General features: G+C 42.8%; 1 protein-coding gene across 1 annotated transcript; it reads right to left on the bottom strand.

Annotated features, from left to right (window-relative positions):
- Positions 1-27,681, bottom strand: SLC45A2 (solute carrier family 45 member 2). The gene is made up of 7 exons (XM_074994325.1): positions 27,234-27,681; positions 26,201-26,377; positions 20,784-21,106; positions 14,902-15,045; positions 12,925-13,048; positions 10,024-10,229; positions 1-523 (listed from the first exon to the last, which is right to left on the bottom strand). The coding sequence occupies exons 1-7, from the start codon at positions 27,679-27,681 to the stop codon at positions 296-298; spliced, it is 1,650 nt and encodes a 549-aa protein (XP_074850426.1). The 3' UTR covers positions 1-295.

Genomic DNA, 27,681 nt, shown 5'->3' with positions numbered 1-27,681 from the left:
TTGAGTTCCTCCTGGCACATTCCTTGCATATAAAAATGACTTACACATTAACACAAAATTGGGGGAGAGAAAGGAAAGTGACAGAGAGATTTTACAGCTTAATTAAGGAGTGAGGTCACCAATTTTACTTAGTATTTCCACTCTGTGGAGAAATAATGCCCTGGAATTTTTAACCAATCCAGCCAATGAAAGAAGAGGTGTTACAAAAATTCCAGCATAGAAACTGCACCAAGTAGAAACAGCTAGAGAATGAAAATTTTCCCCTGGGGATTTCTTCCGTCGTTTATGTGCTGTTCTATTCCACATACCGAACAAAGACAGCAACAAAGCAACAGCCTGCTAATGCCATCGCTGATGCACAAATCACAACCACTATCACACTGCCTGCAGCACTAACCAAGAACCCCAGGCCCACTCCAACAATGATCTGTGCCAGCTGCACCATGCAAGTGAGAGCAGCGCAGTCAATTCCCTTCCCTCTTCCATTGGCCTCAGCTTCTCCTCCAGTCTGTTTCTTCTGGCTCTGCAAATAAGCAAAAAACAAAACAAAAAAAGAAAAAGAAAGAAATTCAATCAAATGAGACAACTGATTAATATACAAAAGCCAGATATTATTATGTAACATTTTTCATCGGTAGATCTCTAAGTGTTTTACAAAGGTAGCCATTATCATTTCCCCCATTTTACAAGTGGAGAAACTGGGGCAATGAGCAGAAAAATCACCTGCCGAAGGTTACCCAGCAGCAGAATCAGGAATAGAACTATGTCTCAGGTCCCACCTCAGTGCTGTAGTCACCAGATTCTGTATTCTGACAGGAAACTTGCACTGCATACAGGTATTGCCAAATCATTTATAAACACAGCCCAGGTAAAGACAACTGCTGCAAATACTGAATGCTGGCTGGCTTGCTCTTTATTCTTCTGATGTCTAAGATGGGCTGGTCCCATGTTTTGGGTGCATGTGTAATAGTTACAGAATTAAAACAACCGTTCAAATAAATTCCTTACAAACAAGGACAAACTTTCCAAATCCCCACACAACACTCAACTGTCCTACTCCCCTCTCCTGACACATCTTCTGGAGCCATGCCCAGCCTGGGTGACAAATGGACCATGCAGCACAACTCGAAGATCAGAAGGTTTAGCTTCTGGCAAACCAAGGCAGGAAGAGAATTCCACAGGAGAAGACCACTCCCTAAGACTGCCCTGCTTCCTGGACTGAGGGCAGCAGTCCTCATAAGCAAACGTGAAAAAGGGATATCTAACCACCAACATATTTAAAAGTTTCAGTGTCAAAACAATGGACTTAGTTGAACCCTGCTGAGGTATCCTAAACAACAGGAGTCCTACCCACACCCATACACCCCCAGCATTTGTAATGGGGTGCCATAGTGGGGAATACATCTGAGCAGTCCATACCACAATGCTACTGCTTAATGCTGAAGAGCAGCCATTCGCTCTTCCCCAGCTGTGCACCAGCACAGCACAAGGCTGGATGTAGCCCTTCTATCTGAAAGCCACATATAGACTAGAAATCTTCTGCAGAACAAACCCTGTTACAAGAATTGGGAGCTGATGCAATGCCATAAAATCCTTTTATTTCTAAGTAGCAAAAGACAAGATTTGTCTGAATGCTTATCTATAGACTTTGTCATGAAATAATTGTTCTGCTTCTCTCTGTGAAACTCAAATTAAATAACTTACAGATTTGCTGTGCCCCTCTTGCAGACGCCTGAACACAGAGGATTTGCGTTAATCTCTCATGGCAAGATCAAAGGGCAAGAAACAAAGCAGTTCAGTGCTTTGAGGTGGGTGGGCAGCTGGCTCAGGGAACCCACAGCCTTGTGCTGCTAAGTATGATTGCTAATTTCTGTTGTAGGGAATGTGGCAGAAGGAATGCAGTGCTGCTGAAGGCTGGGAGGAATGAGTCTCCCAGAGGTCATCTGCATGAGAATGCAAAAGGTGTGCATGTGTGATACCTTTTCAGGCAAAGCCTAATGGGTAGCAAGTAAGCCATGAGATTTGGTCTATTGTAAATATGTAGTTGTAAAATCACAATTTAAGCTGACACTTAAGGTGGGAGTTGTGAGATCTCACCAATGCTCTGGGTTGTTGTGGGGGACAGGGCAGTTGCCTTAGCTGTGTAAGACATTGATTACACAGGGCTCCCTGGTTTAAAGCATTGTGAGAGAGCAAGGGGAGGGTATGGGTTGAGCCAGCTTGCTGAGTGCCTTGGCCCTGCCTATGCCTTGGCCATATAGCTATAAGCCTGGCTTGACTAACCCTCCCCACCTGTTAAAAGATAGAGCTGGATACTAGGGTGTTTGTGAAACCCCACACTAGAGATACCAAGAGCTGAAATCACAGAGTGGCAGCTGAGGCCACACAGAGCTGAAATCACTGGGTTCTGCCTTAGGGCAATCCCAAGCAGTGGGGTTAGGACCAGCGGACAACAGCGGGCGGCCGGTAGGAGCGGTGGCGGCGGTAGATGACGGCGGGCGGCCGGTAGGAGGAGCGGCGGCGGCGGTAGACGACGGCGGGCGGCCAGTAGGAGTGGTGGCAGCGGTAGACACTGATGGGCGGCCGGTAGGAGCGGCGGCGGATGACAGCAAGGGGAGGCTACAGACAAGTGGACAGCTAGTATTGCCCTGGTGATGTATCTGTGGGCTTTGAGTTTGGGACTGCACCGCAGAGGGTACACCCTGTAACTGTGTGGGTGTGGAAAAGGGCCAAGAGCCCCAGCAAGAGACTGGGTTCTACTGCATATGGGGATGGTATCTGGGTAAAAGGGGTTTTGTCTCTTCTGTGCTGAGATATACTGCATCTGTCGCTGTAACCTTGGGGTAGGTTACGGTCATTAAACAAGCCATTTCTATCTCAGACTCTGTGCTTGCGAGGCGGGGGAGAACCGCCTTACAGGCACCCAGCACGGGGGTGAAATTGTCCCAGGCCACTGGGTGGGGGCTCGAGCCGGTTGATTGTATCCTTGATAGGAAAACCCCACAAGAGTTGAACCCGGCCCTTCTGGCAGGCATCTGGTGTTAACAGAAGGGTTACACTGTAATGTACTTTTCCGCTTGTATTTCAAAATGCTACTCAGACTATGGGAAATTGCTACTTGACTCATCATCCTGGAGAGGCCTCTTGTAGCAAGGGCCAGAACTGAGGCCTCCATTTCCCACAACACTCTTTGGCCTATTCCTATCATGGAGGTGACTCGGCCCTCCCACTTGGCTGCCACCTCAGCCTGTCAGAGCCTTAGGCTCAATTGGTGCCTAACTTTCCACTGCCAAAGTGTGCAGATATCTAAGGGTTGGACACTGGGGCCTGTCTACTGGTGCTCCTTTGTAACTGATCAATCATCTAGCTCCCACCTATGTTCCAGGGTATTTCACAAGCCAGGGAAGAACAGGACTTTTGTGGGATGCAGGGGCCAAGCCTATAGGCTCTCTCTGAGCATGCCCACCAGATGAGGTCCCATCCAGAACAGAGGGAAAGTGCAGAAGCACCTTACAACATTTAGCTCTCTGGCCAGAGCTCTGGCTTGGGATGAGGGAGACCCTGTTTCAATAACCCCCCAACACACTGTCAAAGGGGGAAAAATGGACTGGAGCACAGTGGGTCTCTCCCTTCTTGGGAGCGTGTTCAAACCAGTGAGCAATAGGAGAGCCTGAGGCAGGGTCTGTAACACGGCTATCCAAATTCTTTATGGAAATATGTCTTATGCAAAACAATTCTTGTAACAAAACAAAAAAGCAGTCAAGTAGCACTTTTAAGACTAACAAAATAATTTATTAGGTGTTGAGCTTTCATGGGACAGACCCACTTCTTCAGACCATAGCCATACCAGAACAGACTCAATATTTAAGGCATTGCTCACTTTAATAATTTTTTTCTGATTTGTCAACTTTGATTACTGTTTTTGGTTCTCTGTGCCTTAAATATTGAGTCTGTTCTGGTCTGGCTATGGTCTGAAGAAGTGGGTCTGTCCCACAAAAGCTCACCTAATAAATTATTGTGTTAGTCTTTAAAGTGCTACTTGACTGCTTTTTTGTTTTGATAGTATATAGACCAGTACAGCTCCCTCTCTGTTACAAAGCTTGTAACGTATCATTTGAAAAATTTCATGCACTGAATATGATTTTCCTGTTTGTGTGCACAAACCACTGCTGTATTTGAAGTTAGAAATACGCCATGTAAACCTATTTTACTAATATAGACATCCTAAGGGAAGGCCATTGAGGATGTTTCAGAAACTTGACGGACCTGACCATTAAAGGGTTTGAAAGTCCCCACAAGGTGCTGACTTTGGGTCACCCGATGCTGGGACCCATCTTGGTCCTTGCACTTTTCAACAGAAAGTGAGAAAAAGTTGAAACTGAACACAAAGGATTCCCACTTTGAGGGAAATCTGTGCAAAGGTGGGAAACCAAACAGGCACAGCTGCCAAATGCAGGACACCCCTCTTGCCTCCCAAGATGAATGCTGGAAATATGTAAAAAAGGAGCAGGTGGAAGGATCAAGCGTAGGCTGGGAGGCTTTACAGCCTATGAAAAAATACTTTAAATACTTAATAAAATCATTTCTGTTTATTAATAAACCCAGTGTAAATAACTGTTAGCTGAGGGGGCAAGACCCTAGTATTCGGCACAATTGATGGTTCGAATAGGAGAGGCAGACCCCACAGAGAATGGATAGATGATGTAGTAAATTGGTGCGGAGCTAGTCTACAGAAACTAAGCCACTCTGCACTGGATAGGGAAAGATGGAAGGAAATAGTGAGAGAGGCATCCGACACCAATGGCCACTGAGCCCATGGTTATTGATGATGACGATGATGATGATGAGTGTAAATAATTGTTAGCTGAGGGGGCAAGCAGCTGAGCATACCTCTCTTTACATAAAAAGAGGGTGGACATTGTGAGTTTGCACCATATAAAAGTTTATACAGTGTAAGATGGCTTTATCTGGGGTTCTGGTCCCATTGGGGCTGTGCACCTGGGTGCTGTGGCAAGTTTCTTTGACTGAACCTTCCCAGAGCTGAGCTGATCTCCATGTTTGTGTTACTATGCATAGGGCTGTGGCCCCATCTCTGTGTCAGTGCTGGGGAAGGCCAGAGGGCCTGGGTCAGCAAGATAAAGGGGTGCGCCAAGGAAGGTAGGAAGGTTGGCTCAGCAGTATTTCAACACATCAGTCTCAAGGTGATCTTTGTGACTGAACCCATCACAGAGCTCTCTCCATCTCTCCTGTTGAAGCTGTGATTGGAGTAGGAGGACTGGACCCATGGTCTCCAGTGTAGGTGTCCTAACCACCAGGCTCCAGCGTCTTTCTCCCGCTTGTTCACTCTCTGGCCCAGTGACGTCTCCATGGTGGATAAATATATAAACAGCCATTGTGCCAGGGTGAATTATTCTCTAGTGCTTGAACCACTGAGCTAAAAGTTTTAGGGTGGGAACCAACACCATGTCCTCCTCTACTCCCATCTAAATTTAGGGGCTGTGACTCTCAGCACTACCATACCTAAGCCCATCATGGTTCTTACACTTACTGTCCTCTAAATCAGCTACTGTCAAAGTCAAACAACAGGGAACAAGTGAGCTTTGTGCACAATACACAAGTGGGACTGAGAGGCCAATAGTTTACATCCTGCTGCAGTTCATTTTTCATAGAAAGCCCATTGATTGAAAAGGTCTGCTCTTTGTTCTATGCTTTTCTTGAATATCATGATCCAACCACATTTATTTTTTACTACGTCATGCAAAAGCATGTCAGCTGGGGTATTCTGGGCACTTAAATCACAGTTGTTACTGAAATGGTAACTGTTTTACTGGTATGTGTTTAGTCTCATGATGTGCCTACAGTTCCAAAGAAAAGTACATCAATGTTTGAACAAATATAGTCAAAGCTACTAGATGCTTTTTTGCCACTCTATCTTGTATATTTTAGAAGGTTTGAGATTAAAACTAGCTGTGTCAGTATCAGAAGTGGTGAAAGCACACCACCCAACACAGTTACTCAAGCAGCAGGCATCAAAGCAGAAGCAACTAGTTTTCTTCTGATTATCTCTTTGAGGACAGGGGCTTATTAAATACGCTTTTCACATTTCCTCTTGCACAATTTCTAATTCAGTTACATCTAGTGACACACGGGTCTGAATCCAGCTTCCCTGAACCTGCCTAGAACTCGATTTGCATTATTCATCTTGTTCCTATCACCATAATAGGCTAGCCTGAAACTTTAGTTTCAGTTTTCTCCCTCTTTCCTCTCCACCCCCCCGCCCCGCCACTCAACCAAATCCACCCCACACACTCATTTTAGCTTTGTGGTTCAGTCCCATCTCTTACTAAGTGTTTCTAAAATATTTAGGGACACCTTATCTGGCCCACCAAGAACAGAGAAATTAACTGGCAAAATTAAATGTCAATTCTGGGAAACATTCCACCATGTGAAAAATACCCTCCAAGGATTTATTGGTGTAAGAGCTTTCTGTAGTCATCTTTTCAAGTGTTGGGCTGTATTTTCATTTTTCTTACAGTTGCTGCATTCCCTCTGACTCAGTCTACCCTCACACTGCTTGAAGCAATATACTTAGCTTTGCTCACATTTCATTTATTCATCCCCCTAAAGTTTTTGGTTCCGGCATATATTGAAAACTTTGCAACAGATCAAGTTCACCAAATTCTTATTCATCTTTCATGTTTCAGATTCTCTCAGCAACTTAAGACACTTCAGGGAACTTTTTTTTAAGGAACTTAACACTATCTTACATGACATGAAGGACCTGCTGTGCTGAGTAAGATGATATAATTGAGTATAGAAATGAAGTCCTTTTAAAGTTTTCTCTTGGAACTGTATTTCATAGGCTCACACACAGATTCCAAACATTTGTATGGATAATGAGAACCTTGCACTATATAGGATAAAAGCAGATTTTAAAGGGAGGACACACATACTTCAGGACATGAGCCAACAACACTCTCAGAGGCCAGGAAGCAACGTTACCAATGGCTGGTACCATAACTGTCCACTGTGGGATTTCTTGTACCTTCTGCTAAGGCATTTAATGCTGACCACTCTCAAAGACAGGATGCTAGGCTGAATCTGATCTGATACAGCAATTATATTACTATAGACTGACAAATCTTCATATAAATCCCTATTCCAGCATAACAAGTACCTTCTTTTTTATGCAGATAATTTAATGCTGAACTGCATAAAATTCTTTTGCTTTTGCCAAAAACTTTGTGTAAGACTTTTCATTAACTAAGCTAGTTATATTTCCTTACACATTTGGGTTATTTACTTTAGGGACCCAGCTGCATCCTCAACCCTGGTCCAGTTCCACTAGAGTAAATAGAGCTTCACTGTTCTATACAAGATGAGGATTGGGCCCTCAGTCATGCTTGCAGGAACAGAGCTGTGCACTGATCTAGCTTGTAAAACCAACCATGTCTGCTGCATATGATTATTGACTGGGATTACAGTGGTTCTGGGAGCCCCAGTCAGGGCTTGGAGCTGCTTGAGCTAAACACTGTTCAAATAGGTACCACACCTGGGTTCAAAGACATGTGAAAATAAACAAAAACCTTCTACCGGCTGTGTCTACACTACACAGCTTTTAGGGATATGGGCATATCACTAAAAGTTGGAAAGTGTTAAATGTTGTTAACCAGCACTTTTGCGGACAAAATACTTCCATCCCCTGCAAGAAGTGTTTGCATTGTCAGCAGGAGAGCACACCAGCTGACAATGCACTGTTTACATTGCCATTTACTGTGGTAACTTTTGTCTTTTGGGGTAGGGGTAGGGTGAGCAGGATTTAAGTACCTGTGAATGACAGAAGTTTTGTTGCTTACTTGGAAGTGTAAAGAGAGCCTCAGCAAACTGAATGTTTCATCAGGAAGTGTAAGTTGAAGCACTAGAAAGAACCACAGCTCATAGGTTATATTTTCATTCTGTCATTGACCATTTATGTGGTCTTAGGTATGTCACTTAGAGCTTGTCTACTCACGATGTTATTCTGGAACAGCTATTCCACCCTAAATTCATACCCTACTTTAATCCAGAACAGTAACAGAGAAAAGCCGTGCTAGTCTATATACTATCAAAACAAAAAAGCAGTCAAAAAGCACTTTAAAGACTAACAAAATAATTTATTAGGTGAGCTTTCGTGGAACAGACCCACTTCTTCCGACCATAGCCATACCAGAACAGACTCAATATTGGTATGGCTATGGTCTGAAGAAGTGGTTCTGTCCCACGAAAGCTCACCTAATAAATTATTTTGTTAGTCTTTAAAGAGCTTCTTGACTGCTTTTTTGTTTTAATCCAGAATAATTTTCATGAGTGGACTAACCCTTAAAATCCAATCCTGCTAGGAGCTCTGTACCTAAAAGCATCCCAATTCCAGAGAGCAAGGGAATCTGGGATATCTAGTAGAGAATGTCAGCGGAGGTAACCAGTTCAGCATACACCAACTCGTTAATGTCACAAACAGTATCTGCTATGTATCATATAGGGTACCATTGAAAGACCAGCAACACAATGACCATCAATATTGTGTGTGGGATATGCATGGTAAATGCTCAAGGGACCATATAAACATGAGGAAAATGTGAAACTAAATTGTGTTTACCAGATACATCTTGGGAGTGTGTAAACAGGTCTCTCACAGACAAAAGAAAAGCCAACGCCTCTAGCACGGTGTCATCAGAATCCATTATCAATTACATGTCAAGGGCCATTCAGGTGCAGCAGAAGGGTCAGGAACACATTAATTTGCACTCTAGCTAATGCCAGAAAGGAAAGAAACCAGCATGGAAACTCCTTAACCATTAGACTCCATGTGTCCTTCCTTGCTGCTTGAATGAACTTATTTGCGGGAGGAAACTTCAGAAGAATCCATTTCAAAGATTTATTAGACTATAAAAGAAGGGGGCAAAGATCCCCAAATGATCTGTCACTGTGAAAGACAAAGGAACCAAACAAGCAGTCAAGGATCCTGACCAGGGGCAGGTCAGCCATCTTGTTGGAAGAATATGAGAGAAGAATCTTACTGTGAATTAAGACTGAAATTTTGGAAAGTCTAGTCACTGGAAAGCATATTTTTACTTTTTGTCATTTGTAACCCTTTCTAATTTTATTCCTTCTACTTGGTACCCCTGTAATGTTATCTCATTAATAAACTTGTTTTACTTTTAACCTAAGCCAACCCAGTGCTGTGTAAGAGTCGAAGTGATTGTTAACTCCATTTAATGTGACAGGCTGTCTGGTTTGTCCGTTTGGAGGTGCAGATTAATGTTAATGTCCCTCTGAAGGGCTCTGGAAAGGGCTAGACATTGAAAAACAGAGGGCTGGGGAAAAGTGGGCCTCAGAGTGCCTTGGAGTCACTTGCCTAATAGTGACGAAGGCTGGTGAAAACCAAAGCATAGTAAACTACAGGAAACAGTTGCTGAACTGGAGCTTGTTAATAAACAGATGCTTGGCGCATACTTGTCTGATTCCTAATGATGAACAGGTCATGAGCCACAGCAGCAGAGCATTTAAGGCACCCAAGGTTACAGTGCAGGCAGTAACACATCTCTCACTACTCTGGACTGCACCCCACAAGACCGATGCCATTTGCAGAAACCCTTTAACTTCAGTGGATTATATTGGTTTGCCTGGGCTGAGTGAGTTGCAGGTCTGGAGCCTTAGCTTTGGGGCCACAGCTTTCCCATGTGTGTGTGTGTACACGCGCACACACACTGATTCAGTCCTTACCACTCTCACAGGATTGGTACAAGGCTTCATTTATGTTTCTGAAGCTCTTTGAGTTTCTCAGGTGAAAAGTATTTTATAATTGCCAATGATTTGTAACAGTAGCATTGTTTATCATCAGATTCTGGAAGCTCTGTGCATTTGAAACTCCACCCCACTTGCCCCTGCCCCGGGCCACCTCTGTTGCCACTCTTAATTTGAAATGAAAATAAATCCCCATCTCCAGTTAAAATGGACAAAACAAAAACACTGCATTAAACTCACCTCTTCCTCCTTGTGATATTCTACAATAAGGTTGAATGGGACAGTGTACAGCGTGCTGGACATGACTCCAAAGAGTGAGCACAGAGCCAGAGTAGAATATACCTTGGGAAATAGTCCAATAAACCCTGTGCCTATCCCAAAAAGCAGGTATCCAATGAAATAAAGTCCCTTTAATCCTATATAAGGTAAAATACCTTTTTGCAAGTCTGTGAAAAGAAAGGGGGAGAAAATGTTGAGACTTTAAAAAACACCTAGTAATTACAATAGTATTTCTTTTGAGCACTCAGTTATAGAGAATCATTTTCAGAAGCTGGGATGAAGACAAAGATCCACTGTTTGACATCAGGGGCATTTGAGATCAGTGTTAGGCAGTCCTGTTGGAGCTGACAATGGTATTGCACAAGTTATCTGCTACTGAGAGCCAAAAGGAAAGGATCCATACAAGATTACCATATCGCCATTTTATTCACTGCGTAACTCAGCCCATCGAAGTCTATTTGCCTACAGAGGAAGTGAAAGTTTTTTGGATGGTTTCATATGTATTATTCCCTGCCAAGGACAAGTAAGCAGATTTTCTAGCCTTTTTCTTTGCCAATGAACTAACTACTTAGGGCTGCGCATAACAAGTTGCAAAACTTATCAAACACCAAAAACTTAACTAGTGTCTAAATTTGAGGCCCCCTTTGAGCTTGAGGCCGAGGCCAAGGCCAAATGGCCTTTCTTCCCAGGTTCTTCCCTGCCCCCGCCCCCCATCCCCATTGGCCCTGGAGGCAGTAGGACACTACATTGCTAAAAACAGCAGTGTAGTTGGCAGAGTCACTGCTTGGGCATGGGGGAGTCACGGAGGACACACACCTTAAAGGTGTGGCATGTCTTCACACTAGTCAGCTAAGTCTGCACACCACTGGACATGTAGAAACTGCCTGACTCTGATCTAGTGATTCTAAATCTTTATCCAAAGTGGGACAGCTTCAGAAAAGGACAGCAAGACAGTGCCCCAAATCTGAATAGCTCACAGCTTGATAGTTAAAGCACCGAGAGGTGGGAGAGCTCTGTTCAGATTCTTTTCTCTGCCTTAGATAGAAGGAGGGATTGAATTAGGTCTTACACATCTCTAACCATTGGACTAAACATTGCAAAGTGGGCAGTAACAGAACTCCTCCTCCTTCTTCTGTGGAGTTAGGGAACAAGCCACCTGACTTTGGGAGAGGAGGGTCCCATTCATGGACCAGGTTCCTATCAAGAGAGGAAGGTGAGGCTTAAGACATACTCCTCTCATCAGCATCTTCTTTTAGATAGCTAATGGGGCTCCTCACCTAGTGCGCTGGCTCTTTTGAATCACAGCCAAGGCACCTCTCTCTCCCCATACATCGTATAGGGACCTATATCTCAGGTACATTGATTTTAACTACGCAAGTGGCATAGCTGGAATTGCATATCTGCGTTCAACTTTCTGAGTCTAGTGTAGAAATAGCCTCATTTTTGTCCTTCCAGTTTGCTAGATGCCCAAAAGTTAGGTATTGCCACATCACAATCCCTTTGTGGACATGGTCCCTGGGACATTTTGGAAAGGTTTTAATACTAAAAACCAGTAGCTAAGCTCGGTCATTGACAGAAGATGTCCAATAAAAGACATTACCTCACCTTCTTTGTCTTTCTAATATCCTGGGACTAAAAAGCCTACAATAAAACTGCACACAGTAGATTTAAAAAAAAACAAATGCCAAAAAATGAGACACAACTAGGGCTGTCAAGCAATTAAAAATTAATCACAATTAATTGCACTATTAAACAATAACAATATAATTCAAATATTTCAGATATTTTCTACATTTTCAAATATCTCGATTTCAGTTACAAACACAGAATTCAAAGTGTACAGTGCTAGCTTTATATTTATTATTTTATTACAAATGTTTGCACTGTAAACATAAAATATAGTATTTTTCAATTCACCTAATACAAGTCCTCTAGTGCACAAAAAATAACTACATCCAGAAGGTAGCAATGTGAGATTTCTAAAGATAGTTCCAGCTGTCAAGGTTTAAGAATCTGAGAGGGATGAGGTGTGGAGCATGCTTTGAGAAGTCTTAAAAGAGCAATGCTCTGATGGAGAAACTACAGGACCTGAACCAGTGGAGAAGAAAATTAACCTTTTGCTGTGGCATTTAACTCAGATGATGTAAATGAACATAGATCAGTCCACGCTGCTTTGGAGAATTATTGAGCAGAACCCATCAGCAGCATGGTTACAGGTCCTCTGGAATGGTGGTTGGAGCATCCAGAGATAAATGAATCTTTAGTACAACAAGAACATAAATATCTTCCGATGTTGGCTACCACCACGTCATGCAAACACTTGTTCTCAATTTCAGTCTGTACATTGTAAGCAAGAAGCAGGCAGAATTATCGCCTCCCAAATGTAAACAAACATTTATCTTAAGGATTGGATGAACAAGAACTAGGATTAGGTAGGCTCACAGGCTCTAAAGTTGTACATTGTTTTGGTTTTGTGTGCAGTTATATAACAATCTACATTTGTAAGTTGCACTTTCGTGATACTACATTGCTTGTATTACATGTATGAGTTAAACTGAAAAATACCATTTCTTTTAACATATTTACAGTGCAATTATTTGTAATAAAAATAATAATAATATAAAAAGTGATTTACTGTACACTTTGTATTGAAGGAGGTATATTTAAAAATGTAGAAAAACATCCAAAATATTTAATACATTGCCATTGGTATTCCATTGTGTGATTAAAACGCTGATTCATTGTGATTTTTTTTAGTTAAGTCACATGAGTTAAATGTGATGAATTGACAGACCTAGAAATACTGTCCATTATCAAACCCATGCTAAAACACAGTGCCAGTGTACAGTCTCAAGTACTTACAGGAATAGAGTGATGAAGAAATTGCATTGATACACATGCCCCAGCATCCAATTTCTACTCCTCTTTCATAGGTAAGGTATGCTGTGGAGTTATGTGGCGCATAAGGATTACCACGGTACACTATCTGAAATACACGACAAAGTACAGGTGAGTTTTCTGCATGCAGTTGGTGCCTTTCATCTAACGGAACCTGAGTTCCCAGTGTACAGCCAAGTGCCCTTCAGGAGCAGAGAGAACTAGAGGCCAGTAACATGACTACCTAGAGCCTGAAAGCTGTGCACTACCACACACTTTGTCTTTCTTTTCTCTCCCCTCTCACTTCCCTTTCCTCTTTTCTTACCTTTTTATTAGAACTGTTCTCGCCCTTTCCTTCCTATTGGATCTCTCCTCATGACTCCTACTGTGTCTTCCTCTTCAGTTCAAGTTCTTCTTCCTTTCCCATTTATCTCCCTCAGCCAACTCCCCACAGTCCCTCTCAAACTTGCCCTGAGCCCCATTCTTCTGGGTGCCCTCTTCTCTCTGGATCACCCATTTTCTAGGGCTCTGTTTTCTCCTTTGCCTTATGCTGTCCATTTTCCTCATCCTCGTACCCTCTTTGCTTCCCAATCCATCCTTCCCCTTTTCCAAACACCTATCCCCCTCACTTGCCTACAGTCATTCTCATTCTGCTACAGTCAACCCTTCTCTCTCTCAGACTATGTCTACATTAGCCCAGAAGTTTGGCCTGCTCATGGTTGATCTTCTGGGGTTCAGTTTCATGCATCTGGTAGGGACATGTGACATCAACCTCTAAGGGTCACAGTTGACCGCATACTCCTTGCAAAATGTGAGGAGTGGGGTAGGTCTACAGGAGAAATTCTCCCATCAGCCTTCTTCAGTAAGGACAGCCAAGTAAACCAAGTGCAGACACGTTAATTCTAGCTAGAACTGCATATCCACAGTCAACCGACTTTGCTAGTGTAGACATAGCCTCAGACTCAACCTTACACTCACCCATACACACACTTTCTTCCATTCATCCTCAGTCAGACTCATTTGCTCTCCCCTTTACTCCCATTCTGCCATACATTCACATGCACACTCCTTGGGAAACACCACGCACCCTCTCTCCTAGTGACACCTAGCAAATGGTTGGGGGTCAGAAGAACGCAGGCTGCTGGGTGGGAGATGCTGGCATAACCAGCAGGAAGGGCAGCAGGTGCTGTGGATATATTCAGGAGCCTGCCTGAAAGTAAGCAGCTGAGGCTTGAGAGACAAGAACATGGGAGAACAACTTGCATAGTACAGAGCCTGGAGAGCCCCTGGTTTGCCAACTGCCTGGAGGAAAGAAGAGCTTCAGGAACACTGAAGGGAAGGAATCACTGACGGCAGGAAGGTGATGTCAAGAACTAAGAAGGCACCACAGAAGTCTAGGGGGCATAATAGGGGAAGTCAGCTCATGTAGGGGACAAGAGGGCTCAGCTGCAGAGGTTTGCATTGCCCTAGGGAAGCTTTTCTGTCGTCTTCTAGATGAAAGGTGCAAGTGGCAACTGCTACTCCAGTGCGCCTCAGCTGAGCCTATTTCAAAGCAGCAGCAGCAGCAGCAGGTCTCTAATTAGTACACCTTCTCTTTGGTGAGCAGCCTTGCAACCGAAGCCGAAAACAGGCATGTTTGCAACAGATCTCTGTGCTTTGTTTGAATAGTTAAATGGGAATGGATGTCCTTGCAAATTCTAGGAAGCATGATTAAAAAATCGTTATTTCATCTCTTGCAGCAGAATGGACATCAAAGGCAGGAGAGTTTTCTCCCTCTTCTGCCAGCCAGCAGATCTCGTTCTGTAATGAGAGCCTGGGGGCATTCATCTGTCCTGTACAAAATTCTTAGCTCTTCTAGCAGTTACTAACCTTGACATCATTGTCACAGCATAGGCAAGAGCATACAATAATCCCGTGAGAAGACAACTTTGAGATATGTGAGGAGATGTGCACATGCGTTACCTGTCCCATGAAGTCAGTGAAGAAGAGCATGTTGGAAAGGAAAGCTGTCCACCCAATGAGGTGACTGATGCACAGGCAGCGATAGTGGGACGGCATGCTTAAAAGCGCCTTCACGAGGGATTTAACAGTCATCCGTGACTGAACCTGGAAGAACGCAGTTAAAAAACAATGTACAGTGTTGTGCCCTTGAAAACTAACGAAACAGCTGACAGCAGGTGGGCAAGGTCTCGGCTCTTTTCAGTTCTGGACCTTTTGAGTTTGTTTCACTAGGAAGGGTCACTGCAATCTTGACATTCCCTTTGTTAGGTTCAGTATATATATATTTGTATCTTTCTTTTCTCTTTGGTATCAGCAAAACCTGTGAATTTGTAACCCGTATACGCACTGGGTGCGGTTCACTGTCCCATGGAGTAGCACTGAGACCACTTACAGAGGGAAAGAATGGGTCTCCTGTACAGCCTTAGCTGACAGCCAGGTAGCCTTTAGCTCAATGGGTAAAGGCTCACGCACTAAGCTCCAGGATTCCCAGGTTCAGTTCCGCCTGTCAGAGTTACACGTTGGTTAGTTGGCACCAAATGAAGTCAGTGGATAGACTCACAATGACTCAGATGGGAGCTAGATCAGATAAGTAGAGCTATATAGTCTTTCTTGATATTACTATTATTACTATTTATTTCCAAATCTTCTGGCAAAACTGTTTTTCAGCAAAAGATTGGGGTTTCAACCAAATGGATTTTTTCATGAAGTGTCAGAATTCAACTTTTTCCTGTGGAAAAACAGAACAGCAAAAAGTGAAATGTTTAATCCAGAAATCAAAATATTTTGATTGTGAAATACTACAGTGGTGCCTCATGGGATTGTCGTTCGGATGCCTCTTATTCCCATTCTCCTCTGTGGACTGGTTTCCTCACCCACACTTCAGCTCCCATCACACGTTGTTACCACATTGTCATTATAGACCACCTCACCATGAGGTGACACAATGGTGACTCAGGGGACATATAGTATAACCAGGGAGCCTGAATAACAAAATTACAGGATTCATGAATAGGTGCTGTAATTCATGGCCATGAAAAATGCATTACAGACCATGAAATATGGTCTCCCCCTGTGAAATTTGGTCTTTAGTGTTCTTCTACCCCATATCATACAGATTTCAAGGGGGAGACCAGCATGTCTCAAACTGAGGGTTATGACCCAAAAAGGGAATTGCAGCAGTGTCACAGTTATTTTAGGGACATTGTGGTATTGCCATCATTATTTCTGTGCTATCTTCAGAGCTGGGTGGCCAGAGATTGCTGGCTGTTGGCCAAGTGCCCAGCTCTGAAGGCAGCAGCAGTAGCGCAGAAATAAGGTGGCAATACCATACCACGTCACTCTTATTTCTGCACTGCTTCCTTAAGAGCTGGGTGGCCACAGAGTAGTGGCTGTTGACTCAGGGCCCAACTCTGTAGGCAGTGGCATAGACATAAGGGTGGCAATACCATATCATGCCATCCTTACTTCTGTGCTGTTGCTAGTGGCAGCTCTGCCTTCAGAACTGGGCTCTTGGCCAGCAGCTACCTCTCTCCAGCTGTCCAGATCTGAAGTTATGGCCATCTCCAGCAGTAGCACTCAAGTAAGTATAGCTATACTACAAGCCCCGTACAATAACCTTTTAACCACCACATGATTCCTTTTTGGGTCAGGGCCCATACAATTACAACACTGTGACATTTCAGATTTAAATAGCTGACATCACAACATTTAAGATTTTTAAAATTCTGTGGCTGTAAAATTAACCAAAACAGACCATGAATTTGGTAGGGCCCTGCCCATGAAACACCATGATGGCAGTCCAAAATTATTTTATGTTTGGCCAAAATGTTTTCCCCAAAATTCAAAATTTTCCACAGGACAAAACCCCACTTTTCTGAACAGCCCTATTTATTTGTATTAAACTGGCACCTGAAGGCACCAAATGAGGTCAGGAACTCATCGTATCAAGCACTGAATAAGAACACAATGAGACAAAGTCCTCTGCTTTGAAGAGACAACATAAGGGTCAGATTGTGATAGCCTTATTCATGTTGAATAACGCCTTACATCACAAATATTCCCACTGAAATCAATGGAACTACTCAAGGAGTAAGATGCTACTCGGTGTAGGTGTTACAGTTTATCTCTAAACCCACAAGACTGACAAATGGTGGGAGAAAGAAATGTTAGCATCCCCATTTGACACACACAGAACTGAGGCACATTGAGATTAAATGACTTGCTCAAAGTCATACATAGTTTGTGGCAAAGCTTGAAGTGAACTCAGATCTCCTGACACCCAGCCAGCACCATAATTATAAGACCATTTACAAAGAGAGATTTTCTTATAATCCGCATACAAGAATTGTTTTCTGTGAATCTGAAATTGACTTTATGTTACTAGACATTGGTACTGTGTCTTGTTTGTTCAGCGCAGAGCACAGTATTATTGGTGGACATTAAACAATAAAACCCAGGAATTTACTAAGTAGTAGTGATAGGCTGCACAATTAGGTTTACCTCAAATAATCTTTCCTTCACTTGTATTTCTCCTAAAAACTGTGTAGCTACTTAAAAATCTTAAATGGGCCAAAATCTGTCATTTCAAGCAAATCAGAGATCCTGTGGAAGAGATATCTTCCTCTCTCTTCACCTCTTCCAGAAGGCTTAGCAAAACAGTGCAGTAGTATGTGAAAGGTAATAAAGTGAAACAGTGAAAGAAATTTCACTGAAGTATCTAGACGACCACAGGTCTCTGAGCAGCCTGTGTAAAGCAAAAAGGACAGGAGCCAGGGGACACCATCACAAGCATCTACAACATGACCTTTTTTAAAAGCACCCAGCAGCTCCCACTGATATCAGTTTGAAATCAATGGGATTATTCATGGGGAAAAGTGCTGTTCAAAATGACTAAGGGTTACATCATCAGGCCCTAAACAATCAGACAACAAGATGGAGGACAAGCATTCAGTCTCGATGTCTATTCATGCGATAACAGTTCCATCATCACAATGAAGAACCATGCGCTTAGTCAAAAGCTTTGTAATATATACACGTAAGGAAATGAGTTGTGTTTCATGAAAGCTTATGTCCTAATAAATGTACTAGTCTAATGTGGCACCAGACCTCCTTGTTGCCAGACCTCCTTGTTGTTTTTGCTGAAACAGACTAACACAGCTACCTCTCTGAAACCTGTAATACATACTGAAAGTCTATAATTGCTTTTACGGTATCTAATTTTGGAATAACACAATCACATTAATTAGGTTAGCTAAATCCACTGGTAGCCCTTAAAAACAATCATTACTTTTTTCAAAAAAGATATGTCAACTAAATTGCTTCTCTCTTAGTGAACGTTCTTTGTAAAGCAAGTGCTTTTTATTTTTGTAGTATTTCTGATTTTGTAAATGCTGATGTTATTTTCAGTGCCAGTCAAGGGTCAGTGCTGAACACTCCCCAATCTTCTCAGAGGCTTTCAGCAATGTCAATTTATATTTGATACAGGACATAAATCAATTTACAAGGGAACTTCAAAATAGTCCAAGCCTTTTTTAAAGGCAGACCAGCCTGGCTTCAAATTGATAGCTCTCGCCAAGACAATAAGCATGAAAGAGCATGGTTCTGAGGCTAGAACAAATATAAGCCTGATGCAGTGCTTGTTTGGAAATAAAAGGGAAACAGAATAATAGGAACTGAAGTGATTTAGTAATAGTAGTGAATGAACTTGGAAAACATTCAGTGGATATGGCAAAAGACAGACAGAAGATGTGTCTCTAGATAGGTACTGTAGTAGTACCCACACTTTTGGCAAGGTGAGGGTGTCTCAGCCAGGCACATCAAGGAAACATGATGCACATAAGAACACTGTGTCAAGCTGAAGAAGGGTAGCTTGTGCAGTGAGAGGCTAGCTGTATTATATATACATTTTTATGTGGCCTTTCTTTGTTCTCAGTAAATCTCCCTGCCTCAGAACTTCTGTGGCCAAAAGGATGGGTGCGTATTCAGTGCCTTGGACAACTTGAGGAATGGTGTTTCTGGTGTGCAATAGTGGAAAAAGATGTTGGCTACCACAGCTTGGCTGAGGGCCTGGCAGCAGGAAAGCAAAGGGATGTTGTAACATGTACATTCTGTAATTCCAATAAATTGCTTATCTGCTGTTTGTCTTGGTCTTCCCTCCAAGCAGAGCCCATCATCTATTCCATGTCTGTTGAATAACAGGTACAATGAGGCCACTGGGTGCTAATGGACTACACACAAATAAAGGTTGAAACTCTCTTGTCTGGAACCCTGGGGACCTGACTGGTGCCAGATGAGAGAATTTGCCAGACGATGGGAGGTCAATATCTCCTAGCAGCATTACCAACATTTGCACTGCTTACTGGGTTCTTAAAAGACATTTAGGGGTCAATTACAGCTAAACAGCACAAAACATTGAGAGCCAAGACTGGTGGTTGTAAACAAACTTTATGGTACCACAGAAAAAGTAGCCACACCCATGACAAGTGGTCATCTGGTTAACTAAAATCATGCCAGATTATGGAGTTTGCTGATCAAGAGAGTTCCAGATCAGAGAGGTTCAACCTCTAGTAATATACCTAACATCAGACCACTTGTATTTCGGAACCTAAATGAGGATTTAGGTGGCTAATTTTACTCACCCAAATCTCAACATTTTGGCTGCAGGATTTAGTTAGTTTCTGAAGATTTAAATCAAAGATCCTTGCACATAATAGAAGCGAAATCAACAGTTCACTAGTTTGTTACTTACAATTAGAAATCTAACACATACATTTGCATTTCATTTTCCTAGGATACCACAGCAGTCCAATGAGGATTCTCAGCACTTCTAGTCAACAAAGAAGCAAAAACAAAAGGCTGCCTTCTGTAATTTGGCTAGTATTATGCTAGAGATCCAATGTTGCTATGTTTTTTCCTGAAAGAATTCTCTCAGTGATTTTTCAAGCTACCTGGGCTTGAAAAATGCCTCAGTGGAAAGTACAGATTGCACACGCCAATTTACAACTCCTTGGCATTCATTTTTGACCCCCACTCTCCCACTCACTCACACAGGACCACAGGAGAAGCAATAGCTATAGATCCCATAAGTTTACGAAATGTAGCATCCAGGCGCTTGCCACTAATTCACAGTTGGTGTATCTCATTGTCAAGCAATTAAATCAAAACCAGCATTGCCAGGATTTACTTTTCCAAGACCAGAATACCATAATCAGCATATTAATTAGAGCAGTGAACACAGGTATTTTTGTCTTTGGATCTTACATGTGTATGCACCACTGACTTCAACTGGAGGACAGCTGGGTTGCTAGTTCTTTCAACATATAGTATTGTGTTCAGAGGTGAAAGTAATCGGGTACACCCTGGTACACAGCTCCAGCACTAGCTGGCTGAAATGCAGCAAAGGCCAGCAGAGAGTTATTTAAAGAGCTGGCAGGGACCCTGTTACAATAGGACAGTACCTGTTAGAAATGTTGTTACTTTCACCCCTGATGGTGTTAAAGCTCATTACAGCCCCATCTAGGAAACAATGGCTAAGAAACTTGGTTGAGTTTTTCAATGAGTCCTTGGAAGTGTCTAAAAACCACAGATTCCCTGATACTCGGGTGTCTTCTCAAAGAACGAGAGAATGCTGTTTGTGCTGTTGTTTCCACCAATCTGGCAGATGATGACAAACTGAAGAAAAATAACTATCCCTAGAAGAATGTTATTGCTTCCATGTTACTTTTCCGGAGCACCTGAAGACCTAAGTAGATCACATCAGTTGCCACTGCAACCTCAGATTAGCGTATGGCTGTGATCTTGCCCAAATGGAATGTTACAGACTACAAAACTATTACTTCAGTTACCTGAATATCTGGTGTTTTCCTGGATTTCCCCAGTTCAGACAAAGTCTTTTTTTCAGTATATCCAGGGTTTAAATAACCATTCTTGACATTCTCTGTGGAACCATACTCACGGGGTTCATCCATTTTCAGCAAGAGCTTAGTTTCTGTACTGTCATCTCTGAGAGAGGCTTCAGGAATGCTGCACAAGTGTACAGTAAGACAGATTAGGAAAACCAAAGCCGCAATGACGAACATCACCTGGAATTCCGATCCCAAAAATCTTCCTAGTACAGAATGCCCCCAGTCCATAGCACCTGTTAGGTAACCCAGGGCACCACCCAGACCTGGAGAGAGAAAGAAAGAAAACTCCACTGGCATTTATTCAAAAACAAAACAAAAAAGCCCAACCCACAGTAACTTGCTGAAGAATCTATTCTTATTCTTACTACACAGTGCCTTATGAGGGAAATTAGAATCCCCACGTGGCCAGGTGCATAAACTTTTCGAAGAACAGTGAAGGATTCAAAATCAGTTGTGGGCTCAGGAGCCCCCAACCCTCTGTCTGTGCTGAGCGAGTTCAAAAGGGGACTGGCCATCTTAGTTGGGGGTGGAAAGGATGTGGAAAGGGACCACCTTTGGAGGATGATGTAAACAGAACCAGATCTGGAGGAGGAGGAGAAGCCTCTCCTATGGGCCTGCGACAGGTAGGCAACCCATGAGGTAATGCTTGCTAGTCTGCCACAGGGAGGGAGGAGTTAGGAAGTGAGTCAAGGTAAGAAACATGGGACAGGCCTCTCCTCACAAGGCCCTGGGTCTGAACCCAGTGGGGCAGGAGGGCCCAGATTCCCCTTCTTCCATCAGTGCAACTGGCAGGCAGGGTGTCCACCAGAGAGTGCAACCTGGAAGCTATGGGCTTCAGACCCATTTGGCACAGACAGTTACCAAGTCATGACACAAAACAGCTTTCCAAAGTCTAGTTCATCTGAATACAGAAATCCAAACATTTACACAATAGCTTATTGTTGTTTTTAAATGATCAAAGGAATTAATGTAATGTTCATAAGAGATGCTGGATTGACAGGCCTGGAATACAAATTCCCCCCACAAGCAGTACAGCATGGACCACAGCAGGGCAGGCTCCCTCACACACCACCTCAGTGCTCTTCAAACCTGATTTGGAGGGACCATTTCAAGAGGTTGAGATGGGAATTCATTCCCTCTGGTCTACTCAGCTCCTGGCCTCTAGACTGAGAGTGCCGTGATACGAATTTATCTAATTCTACCACAATAAGCTTTGTATCCCTCACTTTCCTAAACGGTGAGCTGGTCACAGCAGTGCGAAGACACGTTTTTAATAATCAGTCAGTGCTCCAGCAGCTCCTTCCTTCTAGTGCATTTTGCTATTACACAGGCAGTCACACCACACAGCAACAACAAAAGACAACTCATTAAAATAAAGGCTGCTACTGGCAGTTGCTTTTACACACCCTGTGGGTTTGGTCTCTCTTTAAGTTATTTATTTTTATTAAAATAGATACGACTTAACCACCTCTTCTCGAGTTAACGTGGTAACACTAACTGGCATAGACATGTTACATGAAAACCTGGCACTGAAGTCTATAGGAATTTTGTCATTGACTTCAGGAAAGCCAGAATTTCACCTACCATGAGAAATAACACAAAATTAAACTGACTTCAAACAGTAGAGGCTTGTATTAAGCCCTGAAGCTGCCAAATTCAAAAACATAAATTACATTTTCACTTTCCTAAGGACCTGAGGATAATTGCAAAGCATTCATAAACATCAGTGGATTTAGCTTCAACCCTCAGTAAAGTAGGTGCACATGGAGAAACTGAGGTATGGGCATTTGAGCCAGGAATATGTATGTACCAGAGCCAGGAATAGAATGGCTGCCTCCTGAGCCCCAGTTCTGTTCCCTAATCTCCAACTCACCTTTCCTCCATGGTTGTAAAAATCAAGCCCTTCACTGCTCATGGATTGCAAGATTTTGCATTACTTGCCTTCAGTTATTCTGAGGATGGGATCCTCAGATATGTCGATTCCATTTTTACATATATAAACAAATCTGATTTTGAATACACTACATGATTTTAAGTTAATACTTCCTACTTTTGAAAGAAGGGGATTTTTTTTTCAATTTATCTCAGCTGAATCCTTCATCAGGATCCAGTCTTATACTCCTGTGCCTGAATGAGTGTACTGCTGAGGCTACTGGGACTCTGCAAGGGTAGAGTGAGATAAGACCAGATACCCGAGCAGGCCTTGGGTCTTTATCTCCACTTGTACGTCTATCCTTTCTTGAATGGATTCCACTGTATTAGAGTGCATGTAACCCTGTGTCTAGCTAAGTCACATCAGAGAAAAAACTGCTGGCTCACAGATTATTCCTACTAATCTTTGCCATAAATAATTGGACAGCAGAAGACACTTTAATTCCATACCCACAGAAACATGTAAAACAGCAGAGATGTTTGATACTCTCTGACTCTCATTCTGCTTTTCTGTTTGTTAATTAAAGCTCTTCATTTTTTAGTTGGCAACTCTGCACAGTTGAAAGGAGTTAATGTTCAGCACATCACATTTCCTTTACTAAAAACAAACAACCGCCTTGATTTAACCAATGTTCAACTCTCTTTTGGGGGGGGAGAAGGGAGGCTGTATTCAGACTTGTGATAAAACTTATACTGTAATATCTTAGCCTAACTGATCACAGAGGAATTTGAAATCTGTCTGGCTCTAATACCAAAGCTGTCTCCTGTAGATCTCTCATTCCTGTGAATAATTCTTACTAACATGAATAATCCCATTGATTTCCATGGCCTGCTTGTGTAACATGGACAGTCTGTATGAGTAAAGGATGGTAACACTGAGTTCTAGACTACATATTAACTAACCTGAAACAATGAGAGAAAACACACCATTAAGTACCAACAAATTAACCCTTATGTTTCCAAATCTGAGATACTGTAAAATCCAAGGTTCCTCCTGATCTGCTCAGGTTTGAAAAAATAATCTAGAGATTTCACCAAAAATGAAAAAGCAGGCGTGCAAAGAAACGGTGTAAAATGACAAGTAAACATTTAAATTCTTGTACTGTTACACCAGGGTGTAATTCTTTGCAGAGTGGTGTAATGGGAGTGAGAAACTATTTTCGTCAATGGCTGCTAAAACTCCAGCTAGAATTTTCTTTTCCTCTAGCTTCAATCAAAAGACAATCTTTTTCCTGAGGAAATACCTAGTAATGAGCAATTCTCCATTAATCAGTTAATGTTCCTAATGTCCTCTCATGATGAAAAGCTTCACAGAATGTAACTATTTGATTTACATTACTGCAGTCTACAGTTTAGATTTTTGTAAAATAAGCTCTCTCTAAAACCTAAGATCAATAGGAATATTGCCTGGATTTAAAACAAAACAAAAATCAAAACAAAGAAAACAAAAGAAGAAGAAAGAAAAACAACCCGCAGGAAATTGGAGGGTTTAAACAAGTAAGTATTCTTTTGCAGTCATCAAAAATGCATACATATTAGCACTCCGATCAAAAAGTTAAAAGGACTATTGACAAAAAATGAAACTGACTTCAATGACCTTCATTGTCCCAGAGAAGAAAAAGGCTAAAGGTCAATAAATGGCATAAGTAGCGCAAAGTACATTGAGAATGAAATCCTGTCTGCAATGAATTCAACATCAAGTCTACTGCTGACTTCAGGAGGATTAGGAGATACCTTGAATGTTTAGAATTCTCTCATTTCTAGTACTGTATGGTGTTATCAGTAGTACAGGGAAATGTATTTGGCTAACACAGTACAAAGGCCTGACCCCACAAGCTGATCTATGCAGGCAGATTTCCTCTACCGACAGGGAACCATATTAACTTCTGTGGGGCTCTGCAGGGTTGCAAGGATCCACATACAGGGTGCAAACTGGAGGATCAGGAACTATATTTGTCCTCCAGCCTAAGAGAATTGAGGTGGAGTAAGGCAACACCACACCACCACCAACAAAAAGTTTCCGAACCAACAGGATCTGCACACGCCTTACCTCATAACCATGTGATCTTACTGTCAGCCCCTCTCCACTCCTTGCCCTCTCTTGACTGATTATGGCTCTTATTCACAGTGTTATGTTGAACACTGACTGTGTGCCTTTGGGCACCGCGATTACATTCTTGGTCAACCTGAACCTAAAATACTTCTGGACATGTGAAGTATCATGAATGATAATAATAACGATTAATCTGAGCACATCTTTTTGAGGAAAACAGTCTTCCCTTTCATGCAGCACTGAAAAAGACTGATATTTGGTGTCTGTTGTACCACAGCTCAGACTCATTCATAATTGCAATTCGCAGATGCACAACGCAGCATTGGCAATTAGGTCCTTATGAAAAAACAACCTAAATGAGGAGGGATTGCATTGAGTGTACTTGCTCTTCTCACTTCTTCATTTGCCCATAACTAACAATGGTGCTCTTTGTCAAACAGTTGCTATCTAGTTATGCCGAGCAATCAGGCTCTCTAAGAATAAAATAAAGGTGGGCTGGAAATTCCCCCAACCGGGGGCCAGTGCCCCAGGCACAGGATCTTTTCCTGTAGCCACTACTCCATCCTCTGGTACTGAACAACAATCACCAGAACAAAGACCACTTGGTCAGCTCCTATCATAGGTTTGCCATATTGGCCCATTCAGGGCCAGCTGGAGACCCTTTTTGTGCAGGCAATTCTCTGTGATTCCTCGTGTATTCTCAACATGGGGCTTAATGGGTACAGAGAGCCTTGCCTTGCCTTCATGGAGCAGCAGTGAATTTCACACAGTATATAAAAATGTAACAAACTGAACCAAAACACCAGATACAAAGAGCCCCAAAATGTGTAGAAGTTTGGATTTGGCTTTAAAAGTTATGGCTCTGTTAACTTCATCTTCCTCTACAAAACAAATCAGCCCCAACGTACCTCTGAACACCACTTAAGTCTGGGTCCAGTCCTATCTCTTTGATAAAGGAGTGTTATTCCTTCCAACAGTTGTTCTTTACTTGTATCTTCTTTAACACTGCATCCAGATTATATTCACTAACTTCTGCCTTTGGGCAGTAGGAGTCAAAACAGGCTACAAAACTCAATTGGCCTTTTAAAAAGTGGGGACGGAAGACTCATGAGCAACTTTGTTCAATTACCTGTGACCCTAGGTAGGAATTTTTGCAAATGCCACTTGTCAGTCTCTGCTTAAACCCTTCTTCAGTGGAATCTCTGCAGCTGTAGTCACAAGCTGACCTTTTTCAGAACAAAACACTTGTGACTGAAGCACAGGATCAGATGATCAGTTCATTCAAAAAGATTAGAAGTGCAGTGAAAGGAAAACCCCTACTGGTCCCTCCCTGCCCCCACAGACAGCGAGTGACAGAAGGGGGTGTGCATACCTGTGAGGAGAGCATGGTAATGAAGACCCTTTTCTTTATCCTGATGAGAGCAAACATCAAATAAATACGCTTTGATGGGACCATCGATAAAGTCAGCCGCAAAATCAAAAAGCACTACGCCCAGCATAGTTATGGCTATGGCCCAGGTCCGCTGCCTGCCTCGCTCAGGGATCAAAGCTGCAAAAAGAAAAACAAACTCAGTCTTATAACAGCCTCCTGTTTGCTGTACTTGATAGACTAAATGCAACTGAACTCAAACCTTGACAGTGATATTTTATTTCTCCCTCAGTGTTTGCAAACAATGTCTCCATATGGGCACCCACATCCCCCTTGACCCAGCTCAAGAAAAACCTAACAGCGCAGCAGACATTGGTTTAAGGGAATTTACTCGGAAGAGTACCCCATTGCAATAGCAAAGGTAGCTTCTCCCCCCAAGGCTGCTTCAATAACAGCCTGAGTTGCAGCATAAAGGCCTCTAGGATGTTATTCTTAGGGAGTTTTGCTCTAGATTTCCAATGCAAAATAATCCCCAAGGATTTGTGTCTTATCTATTATTCACCAGCACTACACGTCCCTGAATTAAATACATGCATGAATAATTATATTATTTGCTATGAATGCCAGCAGAGTTTTAGCCATTTTAGAGCAAAGCCTGGGGATGGGCAATGCTGCTTCAGATTGCAGATGTCAGATTTGATCTATACAAATAAGATCTATTGTCAAATTAAACAAGTTGTGAATTAGCTCTTTAAATGTCTGGGCGTGGACATTACTCAGATGAACCTCGAAGCAACCACACCAATATGCAACACATTGTACTTGCACACAGCGTACAGAACGCAACAGGCAGCATTAAGGTGGAACCTAGAAAAGATCAAATTGTTCCTCAGCTCTTTCAGTGAAACTTGGTAACGGGATGTCCCTGTTCTCACCTTTACTTACAAACAAAAATGAAAAACAAAGACTCTTTCCTTTCAGGTTCAAGAAGTAGGTTGACCTTTGTCCATTAGCTCGGCACATGCAGCTCACTCACCTGAAACCACCATGTCTCCATTGAGGTACAAAGCCATGCCCAGCAACATCATGATGCCCAGAGCCAGGATATAAGGGCGGCGCTTGCCCCAGCCAGAGGTGCAGTGGTCACTGGCAGATCCCACCACAGGCTGCAGCACAAAGCCCAGGATGGGGCTCATGAGCCACACCAAGCTGTAGAGGCTCTTGGGCAACCCCACGCTAAGCAGAACTGGCGTGACAAAGGCAGCCTCCACTGCATAGCAGAACTCTCGCCCAAGCATGGCCATGCTGTGCATAATCAGCCTGCCCGTGGGCTTTCTTCCAGGTTCCTCTGATCCAAAGGAGTCTCCTCCTGCCAAGGACTCCAGCACAGCCTTTTCCTTCTCTCTGCTGTTGTCCATGCCAGCAGTGCCCAGTTCAGGTGGCGGTGGAAGTCCTCCACTGAAATGTTGTTTCGTTGAAGTCAT

This window comes from Carettochelys insculpta, chromosome 5 (assembly GCF_033958435.1).
Source record: "Carettochelys insculpta isolate YL-2023 chromosome 5, ASM3395843v1, whole genome shotgun sequence".
Lineage (NCBI taxonomy): Eukaryota > Metazoa > Chordata > Testudines > Carettochelyidae > Carettochelys > Carettochelys insculpta.
The sequence above is the reverse complement of the archived record's forward strand: the minus strand, read 5'-3'. Positions and strand labels throughout refer to the sequence as shown.

Excerpts from the sequence above, each read along its gene's own strand:
- SLC45A2 (XM_074994325.1), bottom strand. The coding sequence starts at position 27,681 with ATGACTTCAACGAAACAACATTTCAGTGGAGGACTTCCACCGCCACCT. Across the intron at positions 10,230-12,924 it reads TTCTTCATCACTCTATTCCT|ACTTGCAAAAAGGTATTTTA; the intron begins GTAAGTACTTGA and ends TTCTTTTCACAG. Across the intron at positions 524-10,023 it reads AATATCACAAGGAGGAAGAG|AGCCAGAAGAAACAGACTGG; the intron begins GTGAGTTTAATG and ends GCTTATTTGCAG.